Genomic DNA, 22,277 nt, shown 5'->3' on the forward strand with positions numbered 1-22,277 from the left:
AGCGAGCCCGCCTCGACGCCGCCGGATCTGGCCGTGGTTTGGTTGTTTTGGGCGCCGCCGCCGCGTGTGGAGTGGATTGAGGAAGAGAGGAGAGGGGCTAGGGTTTCTGCCTTTGTGGGTTCTGGGGTTGGTTGGATGGATGGATGGATGGGTCGACATCGAAGATCCAACGGTTGGGATGGGTGGGTATGAATGGGGTGCCCCATCCGTGTGCTCTACTCCCATTGACGCGCTGCACCATGACGTCTTCGATCCGCTCTGTTCGTCTTGAGCGGGGCGACTCGAAAAGGACCAACTCGCGCCGCGCATTTCACTTCACACTGCCAGTGGCGGGCAGCGAAAGAGGAGGACGCGAGCGATGCGATCGGTCATCCGGAGGAGTAGATGCGTCTTTTTCACTTTTTCGAAATGGAGAATCGTCTTAACCATCTTTCGTACCGGCCAGTTTGGTACCGCAAAACAAATAATTACGTTGACTTGCATCTGTGCTCTGCCAGTTTAAGCACAGCTCTCTCGCTGCCACAAGCAAATGAGAATATGAGATGATGGCTATGCTCAAACGCCTACTCTCGTTACTCCTGAGCTGCTTCTCCTGGTACCTCATCTCGCTCCCTTCCCCACCTTACCCTGATCCTGCTGAGTTCATCCAATGCCTACGGGAGAAGATCCCTAGCGAGCTCGTCTACGAGCAGAGCTCCAGCAACTTCACCGACGTGCTGGCCTCCTCCATCAAGAACCCCAGGTTCTTCACCAACGCCACGGCGAGGCCGCTCTGCATCGTGACGCCGACCGACGCCCGCCACGTCCAGGCCGCCGTGCTCTGCGGCCGCCGGCACGGCGTGCGCCTCCGCGTGCGCAGCGGCGGCCACGACTACGAGGGTCTGTCCTACCGGTCGCCACGGCCCGACGAGGTGTTCGGGGTGCTCGACCTTGCCAGCCTCCGCTCCGTAAGCGTCAACCGTTCCGAGTCCACGGCTTGGGTCGACTCCGGCGCGACCCTCGGGGAGCTCTACTACGCCATCGCGAGGAACAACTCGCGGGTCGCGTTCCCGGCCGGCGAGTGCCCGACCGTCGGCGTGGGCGGCCAGTTCAGCGGCGGGGGCATCGGGATGATGATGCGCAAATACGGCCTCTCCATCGACAATGTCCTGGACGCCAGGATGGTCAACGCCAACGGGGATCTCCTGGACAGGGACGGCATGGGGGAGGACCTCTTCTGGGCCATCCGAGGCGGCGGGGGCGAGAGCTTCGGCGTCGTGCTCTCGTGGAAGATCCAGCTCGTGCAGGTCCCACCGACGGTGACCGTGTTCAGCATCGGGAAGACGCTTGACCAGGGCGCCATCGACATCCTCACCAGATGGCAAGTTGTGGGGCCATCACTCCCTGACGACCTCGCCATCAGGGTCAAAGTGCAGGGGCAGGAAGCCCTGTTCCTGGCCGTGTACCTCGGCACGTGCAGCTCGCTCGTGGCCACGATGGGCCGTCGGTTCCCGGAGCTCGGCATGACGAGCGCCGACTGCCGGTCCATGACCTGGCTCGAGTCCGCGGCATTGTCCTTCACCACCTTGGCCAACATCGGCACGCCGGAGGAGGTGCTCCTGAACAGGACCAGCAGCCTGAACTTCTCCAACAAGGGCAAGTCCGACTACGTTCGGCGGCCCATCTCCAAGGCCGCCTGGAACGACATCTTCTCCTGGTTCAACACGAGCGGCTCCAGGTACATCATGCTGGAGCCCCACGGCGGGTTCATGGACAGAGTCCCCGCCGACGCGACGCCGTACCCGCACCGGAACGGCGTGCTCTACATCATCCAGTACCTCGTGTTCTGGCAGGGCGGCGGCGGCACGGCACCGCCGGCGGCCTGGCTGGACGACTTCTACGACTTCATGGGGCAGCACGTGAGCACGAACCCGAGGCGGGCGTACGTCAACTTCCGGGACCTGGACATCGGCCAGAACGTGGTGGTGGACGACGTGAGCACTTTCGACGGCGGCGAGGTCTGGGGCGAGCGGTACTTCATGAGCAACTACCGCAGGCTCGCGACGGTGAAAGCGGCGGTGGATCCGACAGACTACTTCAGAAACGAGCAGAGCATCCCGCCGTTGCTCTAGAGCTAGCTGCATGCCAGAGACCCGATTAATTCGTTCGATGCAAACAATTACAATTGCTCCTCGTCAATTTGCAAGGCAGTTTGCTTTTCTGAATAAACTATGTATTCGACTGGATTGCCGCATGCATGCTGGTGATGATACTCATGCTTATGATAGGCCTAGTTGTGGCATGTTGTGTGTTTTACTAGGAGCAAAAGAAACTTTGAATGAGGGCAATTCAATGAACTCCATAGTTTAATAATTCAATGAACTCCATAGTTTAATAATTCTATGAAATTGTCAGTTGAACTCCATAGTTTAATAATTGCTGGTCGAACAATTGCTCGTAAAGTTGCAAGGCAGTTTACTTTTCTAAATAAAGTGTGTTCAACTGGATTGCCACATACATGTTGCTGACGATGCTCATGCTTATGATAGGGCCAGTTGTCGCATGTTGTGTGTTTTACTAGGCGCAAAAAAACTTCGAATGAGGGCAATTAAAAGAACTCCATGGTTTAATTCTATGAAAAGAGATGCATTGACACCATACTAAAACCACACACTTACATAATTACAAAGGCAACAAATAGGACCAGAATATATATATACAGGGTTCTGCTTGTGGATAAAAGAAAATTGTCATGGATAGCTAATGAACAAAAGGAAATGTCAACCACAAATCTTGAAGTCTGACAGCATGAATATTGTGTTGATTAGTACTCCTTTCAATTTAATATTAAGTGTCCCTAATTTAGTACAATTATACTAAATCAGCGACAATTAATATGGATCGGAAGGAATGCCAATAATATACTGGCTAAGATCAACATGAAGTTTCCTAGAACTTGGAACGTAATAATTGGAGTATGCTAACATCTAGAAGAAAACATATGAAAACCTTGGGCAAGTAAGTCACTGCCAACATTTCACAGAATATGCAACCATGGGATCAATCAGCCACTGTGGTCGATGAGAACTTCACTCAAGGATTTCTGCATATATGCTCAAAGAAGAATCTCTAAAGAAATGCAGTGAGAAGGATGCAAAAAATTACAAAAATCAAAGACTAAAGAAAAAGCCAGAGTGAGAACTCCCAAAGTACAGAAGCTAGACATTTTGGATTCCATCACCTCCCAGAAAAGAACATTTTGCATTACATTGTTCATTAGGTTCGCTATAATCTCAAATGAATCGGTAATACATTTCTCAAATGAATCGGGTTACATACATTGATTCCTGTTACAGAGAACTTGCACAAAGATTACAACTATGTGTGCATAGTGTAATATATGTAAACTAAAAGAGACGTAAACTCGTGTTAGATAGCCATGAGCAGATACGGAGAACTATTAAATATGCAAAAACCATGAATCAGTCATGAAATTTTGATCAAGAAACAAAGGGGACATCTTCAAATGTTACTGAGCAGAGCTCTGCTCCGAGCTTTTCCATTAACAGTTGCTATTCAATAAAAGTATACGCTTTTAGAAAAAATGTCCAATTGTCTTATATCTGTGACTGGAGTGAGTAATGCATGCAGGTACATAACATTGCAAATGGCACTAATGCTTAAATGTTGACAGAGTCAGTAAACTGAATAGTACTTGTATACTCAGGTTTTTACCCCTTCTCTAGTCTCAGGAGCCCTCAAATCTTTTAAACTAGTAGTACATGCTAACATTGCCCTGTTGCATAAAGAAGTCCAAGAATAGATTAAGGCGTAAAGCCTTTCCAAAAAAAGAAGTCTAAGAATAAGGAGCAGGAAAACAATAGTGGTGAAATAATAAATTACAATAGAATTACACAATCGGATGCGCTGAAGATCTTCAGCCATGTGACAGCAACCCAAGAATCACCGCAGAATATGTTCTGAGCTCCCATGACTGGCCATCTAATTGGAGGCTGTGAAGTATCACTTGGTTTGCAAAAAAGGATCTCTAGGATGAATTTACCTCGACACCGCGGCAAGATGCGCCGCTTGAACTTCTGTAGCAATCAACATTATCACCTAGTAAGATCACATGGGTCTGTTGAAAATTCAGGACATCAATGTCAGAGGTCAAGGGTAACAGAAGTTAGTAGCAATGTCAACGTGGAGCAGAGTTAACTGATATTTTTCTTTTGCCAGTTCATTACCTTCGATATGTGTAACTGTGTAAGGTCAGGGAAGTGAAATGCAGGTGTGTTTGTTTGAAACGTCACCACACAGACTGGGGTACAACTATGGCATGTTTAATACTATAGCTCTGTTAAAATAACACAACACAGATACACAAGTTAAGTATCTTCAGAGAAAGATGCACAATTCAATTAGATGAATAATTGATAAATGTTCTCTACCTGATCCAAAGCATATGTAATGTTAGTAGCAGCAGGAACGAGGATGTTGTCTTCATTATGGCCAACACCCTGTAATATTATGAGCACAGCAAAAAAAATGTTTAGTCAGTGTTGAAAAAATTGTGATCGATGGCAGTTGCTTTGCATATATTAAAATATGAAGATAAAAGATGTGCGTGTGGATTGGTTTTATCTTAATAATCTGGGTCTCACTGTAATATAATATAATTAATCAAAGTACAACGCTCCTGCAATTTTCCCAGGAAAATGAAGAAACTGGCAGGTGCACTACAATGTCTAAAGAAGTTGCCTCCATTAAGACTAATAGCTTCGTTTTGACCTGCCTAGAAGATTCCCTTTCATTACTTTATGCGCATTGGCTAGACAAAGAACCGATTGCATCGATGAAGATGATGGAGGGAGGATTTTCATGAGCCATTTTCAACAGTTTTCCAACCAGTTTTTCACTTTCTCCCATTCACTTGAAAAGCAGATCCCATGAAGATACACCACAGTTTTAGTTCGGAGGACATTAGTCGAAGTAGCAGAAGGTGATGGCATACAGTAGCAGAGAAGAAAATCAGAATGATTCAAGCTTTGGCACTAAATCAGCACTGCCTATCCTAAGGAAGACTGTATCATATAGTAACTCAATAAAAACGCAAGATTACGTTAAGTAATCCTGATGTTGCATGAGGATCCACACAAAACTGTGGAAAAATATGAATTAATTTTCATAGGGGAATCACTAAGAATTGTGAAATTAATATTTTATGGAACAGAATGCTTAATTCAATGAGCCTCTGTTAGAACTGGGAACACAAGACTGGAAGTACAAGAAAGTGAACTGAAGTGGCGTGAAGGAATCACCTGAAGAAGATTGGAGTCAGCCTCCATCGCGATGTCTTTAGCCAATTAAGACTTACCCCTCCCCACGGAACCTGGAATTTATGCCACATTTTGGTCAATGAATTGGCCAATTCTAGATGGTAGGGGAGCTCTTACCTAGACACGGCTGAATCAATGCCAACCAACACAGTCGAGTTCCTCTAGCAGGTCGATCAGTCCCTGCAGGTAATCCCTATTTCAGAGGGAATTCGAATTGAGTTTTGAATCAGATTGTGGTGGGCTTACACAAAAAAAGATTGAATCGAAACACTGAAACCCAACACGATTGATTTGGGGACAGTAAATACAGAGCCAGAGAACCAGTAATTGCATGCCAGATTGCTGAGCCATCACACTCATATGGACAGATCTAAGATATTGCAGAAGAAAAGGGTGAAACACATAATATTGTAGCCGAACCTAAACATTGAAGCCCAACATCTTGCATACTCATATGAACAGATCTAAGAGATTGTAGTAGAGGGGTGAACTAGGTAAATTTCGATTCCATTCTACCAAATCAACAGTCTTACAGTCACCCCAGAGCCAACGAACAGCAAGATACTGCAACTACTACTCCACAACAGACCATGAACCCTAAACAGAGGCTAGGTAGCTTTCTAAATCTGGCCTTCCTAACCGCCGAATCCGTAGAGCGTGCGTCCCTGCCGCTTGAGCGCGTAGACGACGTCCATGGCGGTGACTGTCTTGCGCCTGGCGTGCTCGGTGTAGGTGACGGCGTCGCGGATGACGTTCTCGAGGAAGATCTTGAGCACGCCGCGGGTCTCCTCGTAGATGAGCCCCGAGATGCGCTTGACGCCGCCACGGCGCGCCAGGCGGCGGATGGCCGGCTTGGTTATGCCCTGGATGTTGTCCCGGAGCACCTTCCGGTGGCGCTTGGCGCCGCCCTTGCCCAGCCCCTTGCCTCCCTTGCCGCGGCCCGACATCTCCGGTGAGTTTCGGTTTTCTCCGGCGAGTTTGACTCGTGGGTGGGTGTTGCTGGTGGGATGAGGTGGATGGTTGTGGATGGTGGTGGAGCGTGGGCGTGGGGGAATTTATAGCTGCGGGGTTTGGGCGCAGGAGAGAGGGCGATCCGCGTGACGACTGGCGTGAGCCGTTGGATGGGGACGGATGGTGGGGAATGGGCGAGGAGTGGTGGCGCGGATCGGTGACGTGGCGGGGAGGTGTGTTTCTTTGGGAATGCAGAAAGGCTTTGCGTCTCGGTTGGGTGGGTCAATGGCCCGGTAGATTCTGGATCGATTTTGAGCGGGGTTCCGAGAACTTGTGTGGCCGTGATGAAATTGGTTTGCTAGCGCGGTTTCAAGGAGGGTGCCTCTTTTGGAGCATGGCTACAAGTGGGTCCCTACAAGTAGCCCCTTTTTTCAAACTTTAAAATTCATATTCAGAGTTTTAAAATTTTCAAAAAGATAAAGTGGATATAGATAGCGTCATATTCTACCTGTGTGCAGTTTTTCATGACAAAACATCTTGTATTTTAGGCTCCGCAAAAATGACAAAAGTGCAGATCTAGGTGTGTTGAAGAACGCAAAATTCGATATTTTCTAAGTCAGGTTTCTGAATTTTGAAAAATATTAGGCTGCATATAGCCCGTGCTTTGAAACGAATTTTTGGGTTTTGCTCCATGCTTGTTGGGGACATTGCGGTTACATGACCGTGCACTCTAGATGATTATACATCATGGATGTCTTAAATAAAAGGGCACCTCGGGGGTTCTAGAATTTTATGTTGGTTGCAACTAAGCTTGATAATTCTACTCTACAAATATCCAGCATCACACTTTTGGTACACTTAGATAGTTAAGACTTTTATCAAGATATTTAAATACAGCAAAATAAACACGAACAATGATAAATTGTATGAATAAGTGGCACTAATTATTAAGTGTATGAATAAGTTCTAATTTTCAACGATTTGATTTTACCAAGATGGTCCAAACAAAACTTGAAAAGATAACATATTTTATCGCATAAAGAGTGAAGTTTTCGTTGTATATATGCTACCTTGTATACTAGAGTCGGTGGGAAAAAACAACCTATTATATTTATAAGCTATATGTTGTACAAATAAGTATAAATATTTAGTGTAAATAAGTGTCAAAAAATAGTTTAATTTGACCCAGCTTGCACTTAAACATAGAACCAAAGTGTGTACTCTTTTTGCACACGGCTACAAATCTGCCCACAACTATAAAAAAGTTGGATCAATGAAGAAAATATTTGCAGACATATCGTGGAAAGTTGTAGCAATTGTAACGGTCGCGATCGGGACTTTGCTCCAATTCTAGAAATCTCTCCAATTATGCAATCCTCTCCAAATTTGGTGCTTTTATTCACTTCAAAACTTCTCCTCATAGTGGATTCTAGTTTATTTTTCCATCGGTGAGTCATAGCAAGACGGTTCTATCTCTTTTCGCAAGTACAGCTGCGAGCTTACAATTAGCCCTACCGAGTACTTGGTTTGGTCTAAGGCAATTGGATTCTCAAGCAGTAATAACAGCTACAAGCAATGGTGAACACTAACCATGTCGAGTATCTCAGTGCAGAAATGACACATCTGAGATATGCACATCACTTCACGGTTTTGTTTGGCAGCATAACTATCACAAATGTGGGGCCCGAAGTAGTTGTACAAAACAATTGTTATGCATTCATATTCATGAACCCATAATTTATGCGCCGTGAAAGCATACCTAAATTGGTATCAATTACAACATCCATTAGAACATTGAATACAAATATTACAAACAAGACACGTGACCAGGTCTTACATAACAACCTTGATGGCATAACTTAAGATGATAGTAGCGAAAAAACTTCACAATTAGGGATGGCAACACTGCCCCGTTGGCTATACGTTGTTAGATAGAAATGAGACTCTCCCCGCAGATGGACACTAGGATGATAATCCGATTAAAGTTCGCCCCTCCCGCGAAATTACCGCGAGATGGGGATTCGAACCCGGGTGGGCTGGTTGCGCAGTTGCGCACTCGCCTTGCCTTGCCACTGAGCTGGAACACAGTTCTCGAAGCCGGGGTGCACGAGGCGACGCCACCACCACCTAAACGCCGCCCTACAAACTTTGACCCTAAAAACGAAGAACGGAGCCCACAAAAAAGGGGTGGAGCCCTCCCACCGACGAGAGCCGCGATCCACCGCATCCCCATGGCTCGAAGGCCACATAGGTAAAGGAGAAAAGATTGAATAAAGAAATTGTCTGGTCCAGTGATTCTTTAACCGGGTTCTCCACCAAATTAGAAAGCAATACGGTACTAACAAGAGGACAGCTTGTTCATGGTAGTATATGGTACCGTGTACCTTTGTATTTGTACTAGCACCTCAACAGCTGAAGGATGCTACTAGTAGAGACGTAGAGTGGTAGTTCGTACATCTTCAGGCTGGACCGATCCCTATGTACGGGCTCATAGCGCGATAATTTCCAGCTCGACTCTGTCCCTTCTCAATTTTTGTTCTGAGAAAGAACACCAGGAAACTCAACGGGAAATTGGAACGAACCTTTACTGGGCCGTCCAGGCATATGGGCTGCTGATTTAATGCTGGGCTTCGAAGCTCCCTGACGAAAGGAAATAACAGAGGCGGTCTGCTCAAGCGTCAAGCGCTGCAGTGCTGCTCCTTTGGTTTTAGTCCCACCTCGCTGCCGGGGAGAGAACAGGCGGTCGAGCGAGGCTATAAAAAGAAGCGGAGGGCTACTAAGCAAATCATACCTTTCTCGGCCTTTTGGCTAAGATCAAGTGTAGTATCTGTTCTTATCAGTTTAATATCTGATATGTGGGCCATTGGTCCACAACGATATTAAATTTATTTTTTGTGGGGGAGGGGCCACCACAGTAGCTTGCTGCTGGGCCTCTCATGTGTCGCCCGGGCGTTGCACTACTGCCCGGTGCCTGGCGCACCCCAACCAAATCTAAATCAAAGAATTTTATTCACGGTCACGGTCAAGTTTGCTAGGTTAGTTCGCCTGTTCATAGTAAGCTAATTTTTTTTTTTTGAGAACGAGGGCAAAAGCTTTGCCCATTCATTGATTAAGAAGGAGTTTAGAAGAAAGTAAAATGTTCAATAATTATTACAATTACTGTCGCGGCATCAATTGATTCAAATTCTTAGCATCGGCTAGAACCCAAAGCTTTGCCTCTTTTGTGATCCTCTCGAAGATGATTTGCGATGTGGCACGCTTGTTCTTGAAGACCCTATCATTTCTCTCGTTCCAAATCTCCCAAATAATGAGCATGGAAAGCGATGTTATCCCCTTGCGGTTTTGGCCCGATGATATCAAAGTCCACCATTCCGTGAAGGTTAGGCCCGCCCAAGCGTTTGTATTAATAGAATGAATATCAAAACTCTGTTTAGCCTTGTCCCAAAGACGCAAGGAGACGCGACAATGGACAAGAAGGTGGTCGACGGATTCAAGGCATTGGTTGCAAAGCGGACAAGTTCCACAATTTGGCCAACCCCGCTTGGCCAAACGGTCGGCGGTCCAAATTCTATTTTGATAGACAAGTCAAATGAACAACTTAATCTTGGGAGGTGCCCACATCTTCCACATTGACTTGTATAAGCTTGAGTAGGTGAGTCCCATGAATTGTAAATTGTAGGCGGACTTGGTGGTGTAGTGTCCACTCTCGGTGAGCTTCCATGAGATATCATCCTCCACGTTTTCATTGAGGTTGAAATTTTGAATGAGAGTCCAAAGATCAATGAATTGGGCAAGGTGCTCGAAAGTAAAGTCTTCCCCAAACGCAACTTTATTCACCCAAGCATTGTCATGAAGAGCTTGTGCCACCTTCCAATTTTTTCGCTTTGAAGAGGCGAAAATAAGCGGTGTGACCTCAATAGGCTTTTTCCCCTCAAGCCAAGGAGCAAACCAAAACGGTGTTTTGGACCCATTGCCAACCGTGATTGTGGTGGCGGCGTAGAAGAGCTCCATATCTTGTTCGGAGCATGGGTTACCGGAGCCAATCCAAATTTTGTTGGGGTCTTTCCATTCCAACCAAGGCCACCGAAGACGTAGTGCCGTTGCAAATTTTCCGGTATGGAGGATGTCAAGGCCACCAAACTTCTTTGGGCGACAAACAATCTCCCAATTTACTTTACATTTTGCACCCGTAGTGTGCTCTTTCGCCGACCAAAGGAAGGCTCTTTCAATCTTGTTGATGAAGGAGATAGTTTCCATCGGGATGGATAGGGGTGTCAAGTGGTAGATGGCTTGCGAGGCGATGACGGATTTGATCAATGCGGAACGGCCGGCCATAGATATGTACTTTCCATTCCAAGTAGGTAGCTTGCCGGCGCACTTATCCTCAAGGTGTTGGATATCCTTCCTCTTAAGGCATTTCACCGTAAGGGGCAACCCAAGGTATCTCATTGGGAAGGACTCTCTCTTGGCCGGAATGTCAAGGAGGATGTCATCGAGGTTGAGATCTCCGCAACGTATTGGAACAACGGAGCTTTTGTGGAAGTTTGTACAAAGACCGGTAACTTTCCCGAAGTCATAGAGGATATGGGCAAGATTTTGGACATCTTCTTTTAAAGGCGCAACAAAAATAGCCGCATCATCCGCATATAGTGATGTGCGGAGGATGTGGCCTCTACCCCGGAGTTTGTGAAGAATGTCGTGGCTAGTTGCTTTCTCCAAAATTTGGGCTAAGGTGTCTATGGCAAGAACAAAGAGTAGCGGCGAGAGGGGGTCTCCTTGCCTTAGCCCGCGGCCAAGCCTAAAAGGAGGGCCGACCACCCCATTAAGAAGTACCCTAGAGGTGGCGGTGTTGAGAAGAGCAACAACCCAATTCCGGAAGCGGGCCGGGAAGCCCCTTTTTGCAAGAAGATCAATAAGGTACCCCCATCGGATGGAGTCGAAAGCTTTCCGAATGTCAAGCTTGAAGAGAAGGGCCGGGGTCTTGTTCTTGTGTAGTCTTGTGGCAAGGTTCTTGACATAAAGAAAGTTGTCATGTATGCTTCTTTTCTTGATAAAAGCACTTTGAGCATTGGAAACAAGCTCATCCATCAAAGGCCCCAAACGGTTTGCCATGATCTTCGAGATGATCTTAGCAATGGCATGGATCAAGCTAATAGGTCGATAGTCGGCGATCTCTTCGGCCCCCTCTTTCTTCGGAAGAAGTGCTATATTTGCGGAGTTTAGCCAATGAAAATTTTCGGCATGTAAGTTCCCAAAAAGATGAATGACGTTCATCACATCCACTCGAATTGTGCTCCAACATCTCTTGAAGAAGTTGGCGGTAAAACCATCCGGCCCCGGGACCTTGTCACCGGGCATTTGCTTGATAGCCTCCTTGACCTCATCCTCGGTGAAATTTTCCCCAAGAGAGTGTAGGTCCGGAGAAGTGAAGTAAGCTAGTCTGAAGCACGACGCCCGCCATCGAAACAAATCCACTCTTGGAAGCGAGGTGACTTCCATTCTACGCCCTTTCTTCGGTTCTTCCTCGTTTTGAGCCTGGCGCTGCTTGATTTGGAGGTCGACGCCTCGGCGGGCGCTGGACAAGGTAGGCTGCGGCATCGCATGGTTTCGGGCTGCTGAGGGATTAGGTTGGCTGTTCGGCAAATCTGAACAGGATGACGAGGGGAAACCCGTCGGAGCATGGATGAGTGCGGATGTGTCGTGAAATCAGGTGCGATTGCCAGGAATGGCCCCTCTTTGTGTACCAATATCGTGAAAGAGGTCGAATTTTCCTAAAAATCACTGTCTACATCTTGCTTCTGGAGGAGGGATACTCAGTTCATCAGCTCAGCTGTGTACCGCGCAAGGTTCCCAAGGAGAAGGGTCACCCTGACGATTGTCGTGGCAAAGATTCGCTGCCTACTGAAACTCGTGTTTTACCAATTCAGACAGGACTGTTGAACCCTGTTGACTTGGAAAATAAACCTATACCAGATACTGTCATACTGATAATAGTGTAAGCTGCTCAAGTCTGCCCAGCTTTCTAGTACATAAATTGCATCTTCATAATAGTGGAGGCAATGTCCAGACCATATATGCTCTGCAGTCATAATGCATTAGAGCACCTCCAGTCCTGGGGCTCCCAGCCCGAAATCCGGTGCTAAATATCGTCGGATGGATGTAAATTTCGGCCTGGGGCGGCCCACTTTCTCAGCGGCGAGCCCAAGGAAATCTTGGCAATATGCTGAATTCGTACGAAATTCGTTCAAACGTAGCCTAAATTTAGAGATATTTAACATATATACATATACGTGCCGCATTCGTAATATATTTGAATTGTGCTAGGGTAACATATAAATTAAACATAAAACATGGCGTTCTACATGCCGAAATGTCGGTAGAATGCCTTGTAGTCGCTGCCGTTGTCGGAGCCGTCTTCGTCCTTGGGCGGCGTGGCCGACGTCTGCTAGCTGCTGCTCTGGCCGGGGTGTCCCCAACGGCTAGAACCCTGGCCAGGGTCGCCGAGGCGTGGCGGCGATGGAGATGGCTGGTACCATTCGTCGTCGCTGTTGTCCTAAAACATGATGACTGGTGCGCGGCGCCGCGCGTCAGCCTCCTCCAGCAGCCATCGTTGTTGCTCCGCCTCCTCCATCTCCCGCTCCTGCCTAGGCGAGCGGCTCGTCCATGGGCAGGGTGTTGTCGGCGGGGACGATGTCGTTCAGCGACCTCACAATCGACTTGAGGATCGCGGCCTCCTCGGCGGCGCGGTCGGTCGCCGCTGCGGCCTCCCTCTTCGGCTTGCGCTTCCGGCCGCGTGGTGGAGACGGGGCACGCCCCTCGCGGATGACGATGGCGCCGGGCTGCGTCCTTGGTTGCTCGACGGAGACGCGGGCTCGGCCTTCACGGGGCGCAGGCCGCTCCTTGGCGTCGCAGGAGGAGCCGATCCAGACAACCTCGTCGCCGATCCAGACACTAAGCCCAATGACGAAGACGACGGTGCCATGCGTCGTGGCATCTAGGAGCTCCTGTGGTGTCGCGACATGGAGGGCACCAGCCTCGGCGGCGGCATTTGTAGCACGGGGTAGTTGCCGCCCTCGATTTGCGCGAGGATGGCCTCCAACGTGCGGCCCGACACGGTCCACCAACGACGGAGGCCTGCGGCGTTGTTGCGTGCGAGAGGCGAGGAGGGCCGTGGTAGGAGGCCAGCTCCCGCTCATAGCGCTGCCGGAAGTACGCCGTCCACGCAACATAGTTGTCGGGAAAGAACCGCGGCTCGGCGCGCTGCTCGTCGCTCATGGCAGCGAGCTCTGCCTCGATCTCCGGTACCATGGCGTCGCCTTGCGGCGGCGGCGGGATTGGCACACCTCCCGCGCTTAGCCGCCAACCGCCAGGAGCGCAAAAGTCCTGCGGCGCCGGTTACCCGGCCATGTACAACAGCCGGCCCTCGCACTGATGGAGGGACCACCGGCCGAAACCGTTGTCCGCCGCGCCGTCGCTGGGGAACCTACCCAGCATTGATGCCGATGTTTTTTTGACGTGAGGAGAGGGGAGAGAGGTGAAACGGCGATGGTGAATGCGAGCAGGAGTGGTAGCTCCAGGATAAATAGTGGGAGCATACGACATTAATTTCGCCGCGTGGAAGCTACGCGTCGGGCGACAACTGATCGGCGGCAGGATTTTACCGCGCGCGAAAGACGATACGATGAGGACGACGATCTCTCTTGTCGCCGACAGATAGGGACCACCAGGCGCGTGGGAGCTTTCCTCGACGATTCCTGCGCTTTTGTTTACTCCAAGCTCCCAGGGGCGGGGTTGATATGGGCTTAAATCTCTAATCCAGACGAAAACGAGAATCGAGAAAGCGACTGAGTCATTTTTGCCGTGCGAATGAGAAAAACAGGCTCTTGGGCCTTCCCGAGGGCTGGCTGGAGGTGCTCTTACGTTCACAATTGATGTGTCTTGTATTTTGCGAGAACACTCCTTTTTACAAATGGAAAAGCATGTTCATCGTCAAAGTATTTTTTTTTTAGAGTACGCGGAAGGCGGAACATAGAATTTTAGGCAGAATTTTAAATACAAAACGACTACAACTCGCTGCAAACAACGAGTGCAGTGCAGACTTCACTTCGGGCTAACCAACAAAAAAACAACTCCGACACAAGAGAGCCTATCCAAGAAGAATACCGAGCCACGTCTCGCTCCACGCCAGCCACTTCCGAAGATGAAACCTCCAACGGAACTTTCCTTGTCAACGCACCATCAAAGGAAAAGACGGCCGGATTTGGTCCGTTCCGACAAAGGCGTCGTCTTGGACTCTCTGAAGACGGTGTGCATAGTGCCCCAGATAATCCACCTTGAAAAGCGACGAGCACCGGAGGGTCGCAACAAGTCACAAACTGCTACGTCTCTGAACACAAGGCTCCCAACGGAGCAACGACATGGAGATGCCGCCATTGCGTCGATTCAACTGAACCTAGGCTTTCTCCCAGAGACACCACCAAACCACCGCGGTGGCAAGGGGTGCCGGCACACTTCAACGACGCCTCCAAGGAGGGGAACGACGCCCACATGCGCCGCCGCCGACACGGACAAGGCGGGCTGGACTTTCACCCATGTAGCCGCACAACACCTACGCTACCCAGTGGATTGGGGGCAATCAAACTCGCATAACACATCGCCGCCGCCGCAGCAGCACCTCGTCACCGAACCAAAGCCTCGCGGTCCACCAACGCCAAGCGGCGGAAAGGACGCCCACATCTCCTACCTCCAACCTCGACAGGTGGCAGCCTCCAAACCACCAACCGCGCGTACTAGGCCACCCAACGCACCGTCAGGCCGCTCCTAGCCGACCGCGAAGCAAGGCACCTGGCCCCCTGGAACCCGAATCGGGCTCGGAAGGATCCAGATCGGGCCTAGATAGACCTAGATCAGCCCCCCGCGCCTCCACCACCTACTCCGTCGCCACCGCCGTTGAGAAGCTCCACCGCACGCCTACATCGCACAACAGGCGGCCGCTGCGCCAGGGAAATTCTCCCTAGATGCGATCATGGGCAACCGCCAACGCCTTGCCCCGCCGTCGCCCCAGCCCGCGCTGACGTGACCAGCGCACTCCCTATCCGCTTTCTCCCCTGCAAAGCAACTCCTCTCCTCAGCGCCTCCCCGTCGCGCTCGGGCGAGCTCCTCCACTCCACACACCCAAACCACCCGCGCCGCCCCGGAGACGTCTCCCCCCGCACGAGAGGAACCTGTCGAGGGCGCACCGACCCTGCCCGCCACCGTCAACGCCTGGGCCGCCACCGCCAACGCCTTGCCCCGCCGTCGCCCCAGCCCGCGCCGACGTGACCACCGCGCTCCCTATCCGCTGCCTCCCCTGCAAAGCAACTCCTCTCCTCAGCGCTTCCCCGTCGCGCTCCGGCGAGCTCCTACACTCCACACACCCAAGCCACCCGCGCCGCCCCAGAGACGTCTCCCCCCCCCCCCGCACGAGAGGAACCTGTCAAAGGGCGCGCCGACCCTGCCCGCCGCCTTCGACGGTCGGGCGCGGCCGCCACCATAGGCGGTGGCAGCGGTCGGAGGAAGTAGATCGGGGTGGGTCTCTTTTAGGTTTTGGTGGTGCCCTGGAGCAGCTCGCGCGAGCCACCTAAGAGCCTCTGGGCGCGGCCGCCACCATAGGCGGCGGTAGCGGTCGGAGGAAGTAGATCGGGGTGGGTCTCTTTTAGGTTTTGGTGGTGCCCTGGAGCAGCTCGCGCGAGCCACCCGAGAGCCTCTCCTCCCAAAATTATTTAATGATAGCTTGCATCGTCAAAGTTTCACCTGCATAAAGGGAAGTTATCACCTCCCTGTACTCCCGCCTCTATCTGTTATCGAATTTCTCTGCATCTATTAACTTTTTAATGTCAGGTTTTTGAATTTCGGAAAAATATTATGCTGCATATAGCCTGTGCGCTGTCCAAAACGAGTTTCTGGATTTTGCTCCATGCTTGTTGGCAAAATTGCAGTTACATGACCGCGCACTCTAGATGATTATAAATCAATATGTTAAATAAAAGGCATTACCATAAAATAACTAATAAATGAAATGCTAACAAGAGAGTATAATTTGAGGACAAACCAATTGTTGGCACCTGGCGGTTCTAGAATTTATGTTGGCCGCAACCAAGCTTGATAATTCTACTCTACAAATACCTATCATCATATTCGTGGTACACTTATATAGTAAAGCCTTCTATCAACATATTTAAATAACATAAAATAAACATGGACAATAATAAATGCATGGAAATACATTTATGTGGGACTAATTATTAATTAGACGAAAATGACTTTTAATATTTTTACAATTTGATCTTACCAAGATAGCCCAAAACGAAACTTGAAAAGGTAACATATTTTATCGCATAATAGAGTTAAGTTTTGATTGTATATCTGCTAACTTGTATAGTAGAGTTGGTGGCAATAAAAATAACCTTCTCATATTTAAAAACTAGATGATCTACAAATAAGTAAAAGTATTTAGTATAAATAAGCATCAAGGATTAGTTAGGTTTGACCTGACCTCCACTTAGCCATAAGATCGAATTGTGTATCATTCTTGGACACCACTACACATTTATCCACAAATATAAAAAGTTGGGTCGGTAAAGAAAATAGTTACGAACACAGTGTAGCCATGGTGTAGGTTTTGTACAAATTTTTACCAAACAAGGCATGTCTAGCATTTCGTCTAGCACACAAGGCGATCACGACTTTGCTCCAATTATAGCAATCTCTTTAATTATACAATCCTCGTTAAAATTGGGGCTTTTCTTCACTTCCGCACTTTCCTTCGTAGTGGTTTACACTCTTTTACCGTTGCTGAGTCATAGGTAGACGGCTCTTTGGCTCTATCTCAGTAGTACTCGACACTCGTACCGAGTACGTTGGTTTGGTATAATGCATGTATGGAATGGTAGAAAGAAAATTAGATTCTCAAACAGTAATAATGGCGACATGCGACGGTGAACACTAAACTAGTGCAGAAATTACATATATGATATCCACATCGCTTTACTATTTTATTTTAGCAGCGGAAGCAACATAAAAAAGCATTACACACTGCATATCAAGGGACGAGCATGCGCGTGTGTTGTTTGGGTGATGGATCCAGTGAGCTAGAGTAGCTTCATACTTTCATAGCGTACATAATTTTGCTTTCTACTTGTCCTTTATCGTGGAACCAATTTTGCTCTGATTGAACCGACTACAAAAATTGTTTGGCCTAGTGATTCTCTAACTAAGTTCTCCACCAAATTAGAAAATCGATGGTAACAAGTTAATAGTTTGTTCATGGCACCGAGTACAGACTAGATCGGGGCAAGTGCTTTGTGCCAGCACCTCAGCAAACTGAAGGATGCACTGTTGTTCGTACATCGTCATGCTGGACGGATCGTTACGTACGGACTCGTGGTTGTTCTCATTTTTCTTTCTTTCTATTTTTAGCTATAAAAACTCTCTTATTTTTTTCTGAGAAAAATCACGAGGAAACTTAACGTGAAATTGGAAAGAAGCATTGCTGGGCCGTGCAGGCATATGGGCTGCTGCTTCATTGCTGGGCTTGGGAGCTCCCTGACGAAAGGAAATAACAGAGGCGGTCTGCTCAAGCTGCGAGCGTTGCGGTGCTGCTCCTTTGGTTTAGTCCCACCTCGCTGCCGGGGAGAGAACACGCGGTCGAGGGAGGCTATAAAAAGAGGAGGAGGGCAACGTTTCAAAGCATACCTTTCTCGGCCTTTTGGCTAAGATCAAGTGTAGTATCTGTTCTTATCAGTTTAATATCTGATATGTGGGCCATTGGTCCACAACGATATTAAATTTATTTTTTGTGGGGGAGAGGCCACCACAGTAGCTTGCTGCTGGGCCTCTCACGTGTCGCCCGGGCGTTGCACTACTGCCCGGTGCCTGGCGCACCCCAACCAAATCTTAATCAAAGAATTTTATTCACCGTTGTGCCTGCTTCTCCTCACCGGTGCGGCGGCACATGGTTTCCGTCGGCCGGTTTGCTGTTCGGCAAATCTGAAAGAGCTGACGAGAGGAAACATGTCGAGGAGTGATGAGTGCGGATGCTCCCTGAAATCAGATGCGTTGCCGAAATTGTCCCTCTCGTGTACCAAGCAATATCTATCGTGGAAGAGATCGATTTATCGGAAAAGACTGTCTACATCTCTGCTTCTGGAGGATGGATGCTCTGTTCATCAGCTCAGCTATGTACTGCGCCAAGGAGAATGGTCACACTCAAGGTACATTACTAATTTAACACGTGGAGTTGTTTGTGCCAGTTGTCATGGCAAAGACTTGCCTACTCAAAGTTGTGTTGTACCAAAGTCAGATAGGACTGCTGGACCCTGTTCATTTGGAAAATAAACCTATGCCAGCGACTGATAATAGTGTAAGCTGCTCAAGTCCGCCCAGCTTTCTACATAAATTGCATCTTCATAATAGTGGAGCCCTGGAGGCAATGTCCAAACCATATCTGCTATAGAGTCATAACTATGTCCGTTCCTCATTACGTTCAGAATTGCCGTGTCTAGTATTTCCGAGAACACTCCTTTTTACAAATGCAAAGCATGTGAATTGCGGAAGTTCCTTTTCGAATGCTTATCGTGAAAGTTTCATCTGCATAAAAGGAAGTTATCACCTCCCTGTACTCCCGCCTGTATCTGTTCGAATTTCTCATGTGCATCCTTTTCCCTGACCAAACTTTCAGAGAAAGAACAGAATAAGGGCTGTGAAGCAATCGGCATCCATATGCACTGCAGCCACTGGTGGCCCATTCAAGCTTCTGATCCATAGTTGGAGACCGGAAACCCATAACTGAAAAGGACTTATGTGGACGGTGATTCACAATTCTGTTGAACTGTCAGAAGATGACTGCCACAATTCTGTTGATTCTTATTGCCTCGAAAGTAAGTTGATTCCTATGCACTGGATACAGTTCTGTTGATAGATCATGTTAGTTACTATCCCTGTTCACCTTTTTTTTTCTTGTCCTATGCACCATGATGCCGTCACATGCTAACTTAAGGAGTTAATGCTATCATGATGTTTGCCTTACTACTTAGAGCTAGGGGTGGGCATAAAAACCGATGACCGAACACCGAACCCGAAAAAACCGAGACCGAACCCGAAAAGACCAAAACCGAAAAGACCGATCAAAAAATGGGTAGCAAAATTTCTAGACCGAATTTAGTCCGGTCAATTCGGTCACTTTGTTCATGATAACCGAATAGACCGAACTGACCGAATTTTATGGTTGAGAGGCCCAATTCTTGATTGGACAGGTTTGGCCTTAACCTTTTGTTGTCCAAAATATACTTTATGTTGTCATTTGTTAGTATGTGACTATGAGCTTGTGACTATTGACGTGAATGGCTGTATTCTTTTGTTGTTGGCTGAAAATTCGTAAATATGTGACCTATGAAGTATGAACCGTATAATATGAATGTTTATCAAACTGCTATATTATGCCACTGTTAATGTTTCTTCTTGCAAACTGATATGAATACATGCATTGAAAGAAAATCAAGTTACTACGGAACTTTTTCCCCATAAATTTTACCAAATACTCTCCAAGTTTTGTGTTGGCAAAAACTATCACAAAGTTCGGTCATGACCGAAACCGAACCCGAATTATCGGATACCCGAATTTGTCGGGTAGTAAAATTGACAAGTAATTTTCGGTCTTTATTTCTAGAGGACCGAATTCAAAATAGACCGAAATACAAAGACCGAATTTTCGGTCATGACCGAACGCCCACCCCGACTTAGAGCAAATGGACTTCCGAGTTCCATTGGTTTATTTAACTGAACTTGATGAAAAATTGGAGTTTCTACTGAAGACAACTATAGTACTCTAGTAGACAGTTTCACGGCCATATAACATATTTTGTGTTTTGCTCTCTTCCTGTATTTTGGTCGTGATGCTGTATGCAAATTATTATAAGACCCTTTTATTGATTTCCGGAAGGGCTAAAATTATGCCTGTTTTCATCGCAGGTGATCCTGTGACTATGTTAATGGTATGTGACACTGTTCTTCATGCACTCTGCTATCTGGATGATCTTTACAGTTCATTCTGACATTCATACTTGTATAGTCCCATGAAGTTCCTTATAACTTGTCCTACACTGACTGACAAAAGTTATTGGTTGAGTTCCGCGGCATGAGCTCTCCCAGCGGCGACACGGGCGACCCCACCTCCGCCGCCGACTTCCCCACCGCCACCGCCGTTCCCACCGCCGCCGCCGCCTCTCCCCTCACCACGCCATCGGTACAGGTACGCAAAGCTGCCATAATCTCGGTTACTGATGGGAAGATTGTGCGTGCACCTGGATTTCTCCGCATCACGGATGCTAGGGTTTCGATTCTCGATATCAATTTGAGGCAGATTGGCTCGGAGGTTGCTCTGAAATCGATTAATGGCGGAGCAAGTTGTAAGATCAATGGCCTGTGGATCAAAATTGGGCCGGAGACGAGGATCTCTGCTTCCGCGTGTCGGGATTTTCATCGCGAGCCGCCCTCAGCGCGCGTTTGCGATGTGGTCCGGCTTGGTGGACAGCTTGGTTTGGCCCAATCGATGGCGGCCTGTGCTCAACCCGTTTCAGGGCCACAGCCCAACACTGTACAGACAGCGCCCTTATCCATCGTCACGCCGCCCAGGTTCAACCCTAGATCTCACCAGACGGGGGCAGTTGTGTTCGTTCCAACGCGATTCACCACGCGACCGCAATCTCCACCTCCAAATCCACCACAGATCTGGTCTGGCGTCACCTCCGGCGACCGAAGATCGTTTGTGCAAGTGCTTCAGTCTCCGCCGCCGATGGATCGTCGCTTTGGGGCCCCGAGGCGCTACTCTCCGAGGAGATCCCCGCCAAGAAATTACTTCGCCAATCGTCCTCGACCTGGATCGGAGGCTGATCGACGGGATGAACAGCGCCGCTGGGAAGATGAAAGGCGCCGCGAAGCAGATCGGCGTTTCGATGAAGAGCGTCGTCGTGAAGAAGACAGAAGGCTCGCAGATCAGGAGAGGCTTCGGGAGGAGGAGCGTCGCCGTATTGAAGAGCGTCGATGCCTTGATGAGGATCACCGTCGAGAGGCCTCTCGCATCTCCGAGCGGGTGGCTCGTGAGCGGGCGCTGGCGGACAAACGCCGCCAGGAAGAGGAGGCTCGCACGCGGGACCGTTGGGCGCACAGATCCGAGATGCGTCCTGGAGCTTCTTCACACCTGGAGGATCTGAACAGATCTATCGATGTAAGTCAGAATACCTCTTCTTCCATTCCGATTCCGAAGAGCACTGCAGTGGTCCGATAGGGCTGAGATTGGTCAGAGTCAGCAACAGTCTGAATCTAGTTTGCACATCTCTCCAGTAGCTCCTGTTTTGCATGAACCGGTGGGGTCCTCTGTACCTCCACCTGCATCTAATGTGCTTATCACTGGTTCGAAAGCGGCCGATAATAGGTTTAAACAGTTTAAGGGTTCTTGTATCAATTGCTGTGGTGAACATCATATAGAGGTGTGCCAGACTAGAGAGCCCTGGGAATACAAGGCTCCTTTCTTTGGCAGTGAAGAATTTGGTTCTGGTTTTTATTCGATCCCAGTTCCTGAAATAGAGGCTCAACCTGTTGAACAGTTGAACTATGCTCATATCACAGTTGAGAAAGGGGAAGTTAATTGCAGAAATATTGAGCATGAATTTAATGTCTGGGCAGAGTCTATGAAGATTAATTGGAGGTTTTTTGCTAAGGAAGTATCTCCTACTGAGTTTAGGACTAGATTCCCTTCTGCAAAAGCTATTGATGAATTAGCTCATTTTGGTAAACTCTTCATGAAAACTCGTTCTCGCCGCCATTATCTCTCTGGAAAAATGGGCTGGTGACATCCAACCAATCTCTATGATGGAGGAAGCTTGGTTCAGAATCAAAGGTATTCCCATGAATTTCAGGAACAGATCCACAGTGTTCTATGCTGCTAGCCTGGTGGGAAAGCCTCTGGCTCTT

The 22,277-nt window shown here is 48.5% G+C and overlaps 2 protein-coding genes and 2 non-coding genes across 5 annotated transcripts; 3 read left to right on the top strand and 1 right to left on the bottom strand.

Annotated features, from left to right (window-relative positions):
* The first annotated feature begins 501 nt into the window (after positions 1–501).
* LOC124691272 (berberine bridge enzyme-like Cyn d 4) lies at positions 502–2,111 on the top strand. The gene has a single exon (XM_047224548.1). The coding sequence runs from the start codon at positions 543–545 to the stop codon at positions 2,109–2,111; it is 1,569 nt and encodes a 522-aa protein (XP_047080504.1). The 5' UTR covers positions 502–542.
* Positions 2,112–5,893: 3,782 nt separating this feature from the next.
* On the bottom strand, positions 5,894–6,265 carry LOC124691274 (histone H4). Of its 2 annotated transcripts, XM_047224550.1 has the most exons (2): positions 6,221–6,265; positions 5,894–6,169 (listed from the first exon to the last, which is right to left on the bottom strand). In XM_047224550.1, the coding sequence occupies exons 1-2, from the start codon at positions 6,263–6,265 to the stop codon at positions 5,954–5,956; spliced, it is 261 nt and encodes an 86-aa protein (XP_047080506.1). In that variant the 3' UTR covers positions 5,894–5,953. The 2 variants fall into 2 exon arrangements, with proteins under 2 accessions (XP_047080506.1, XP_047080505.1); XM_047224549.1 differs by having other exon boundaries at positions 5,894–6,265.
* A 2,791-nt stretch (positions 6,266–9,056) lies between these two features.
* LOC124693876 lies at positions 9,057–9,254 on the top strand. The gene has a single exon (XR_007000322.1). It is a non-coding gene; the product is annotated as a U2 spliceosomal RNA (small nuclear RNA).
* Positions 9,255–17,998: 8,744 nt separating this feature from the next.
* Positions 17,999–18,196, top strand: LOC124693829. Its single transcript, XR_007000283.1, has one exon. It is a non-coding gene; the product is annotated as a U2 spliceosomal RNA (small nuclear RNA).
* Positions 18,197–22,277: the final 4,081 nt, after the last annotated feature.

Source organism: Lolium rigidum, chromosome 2 (genome assembly GCF_022539505.1).
Source record: "Lolium rigidum isolate FL_2022 chromosome 2, APGP_CSIRO_Lrig_0.1, whole genome shotgun sequence".
Taxonomy (NCBI): domain Eukaryota; kingdom Viridiplantae; phylum Streptophyta; class Magnoliopsida; order Poales; family Poaceae; genus Lolium; species Lolium rigidum.

Coding starts and splice junctions, on each gene's coding strand:
- LOC124691272 (XM_047224548.1), top strand. CDS start 543: ATGATGGCTATGCTCAAACGCCTACTCTCGTTACTCCTGAGCTGCTTC.
- LOC124691274 (XM_047224549.1), bottom strand. CDS start 6,265: ATGTCGGGCCGCGGCAAGGGAGGCAAGGGGCTGGGCAAGGGCGGCGCC.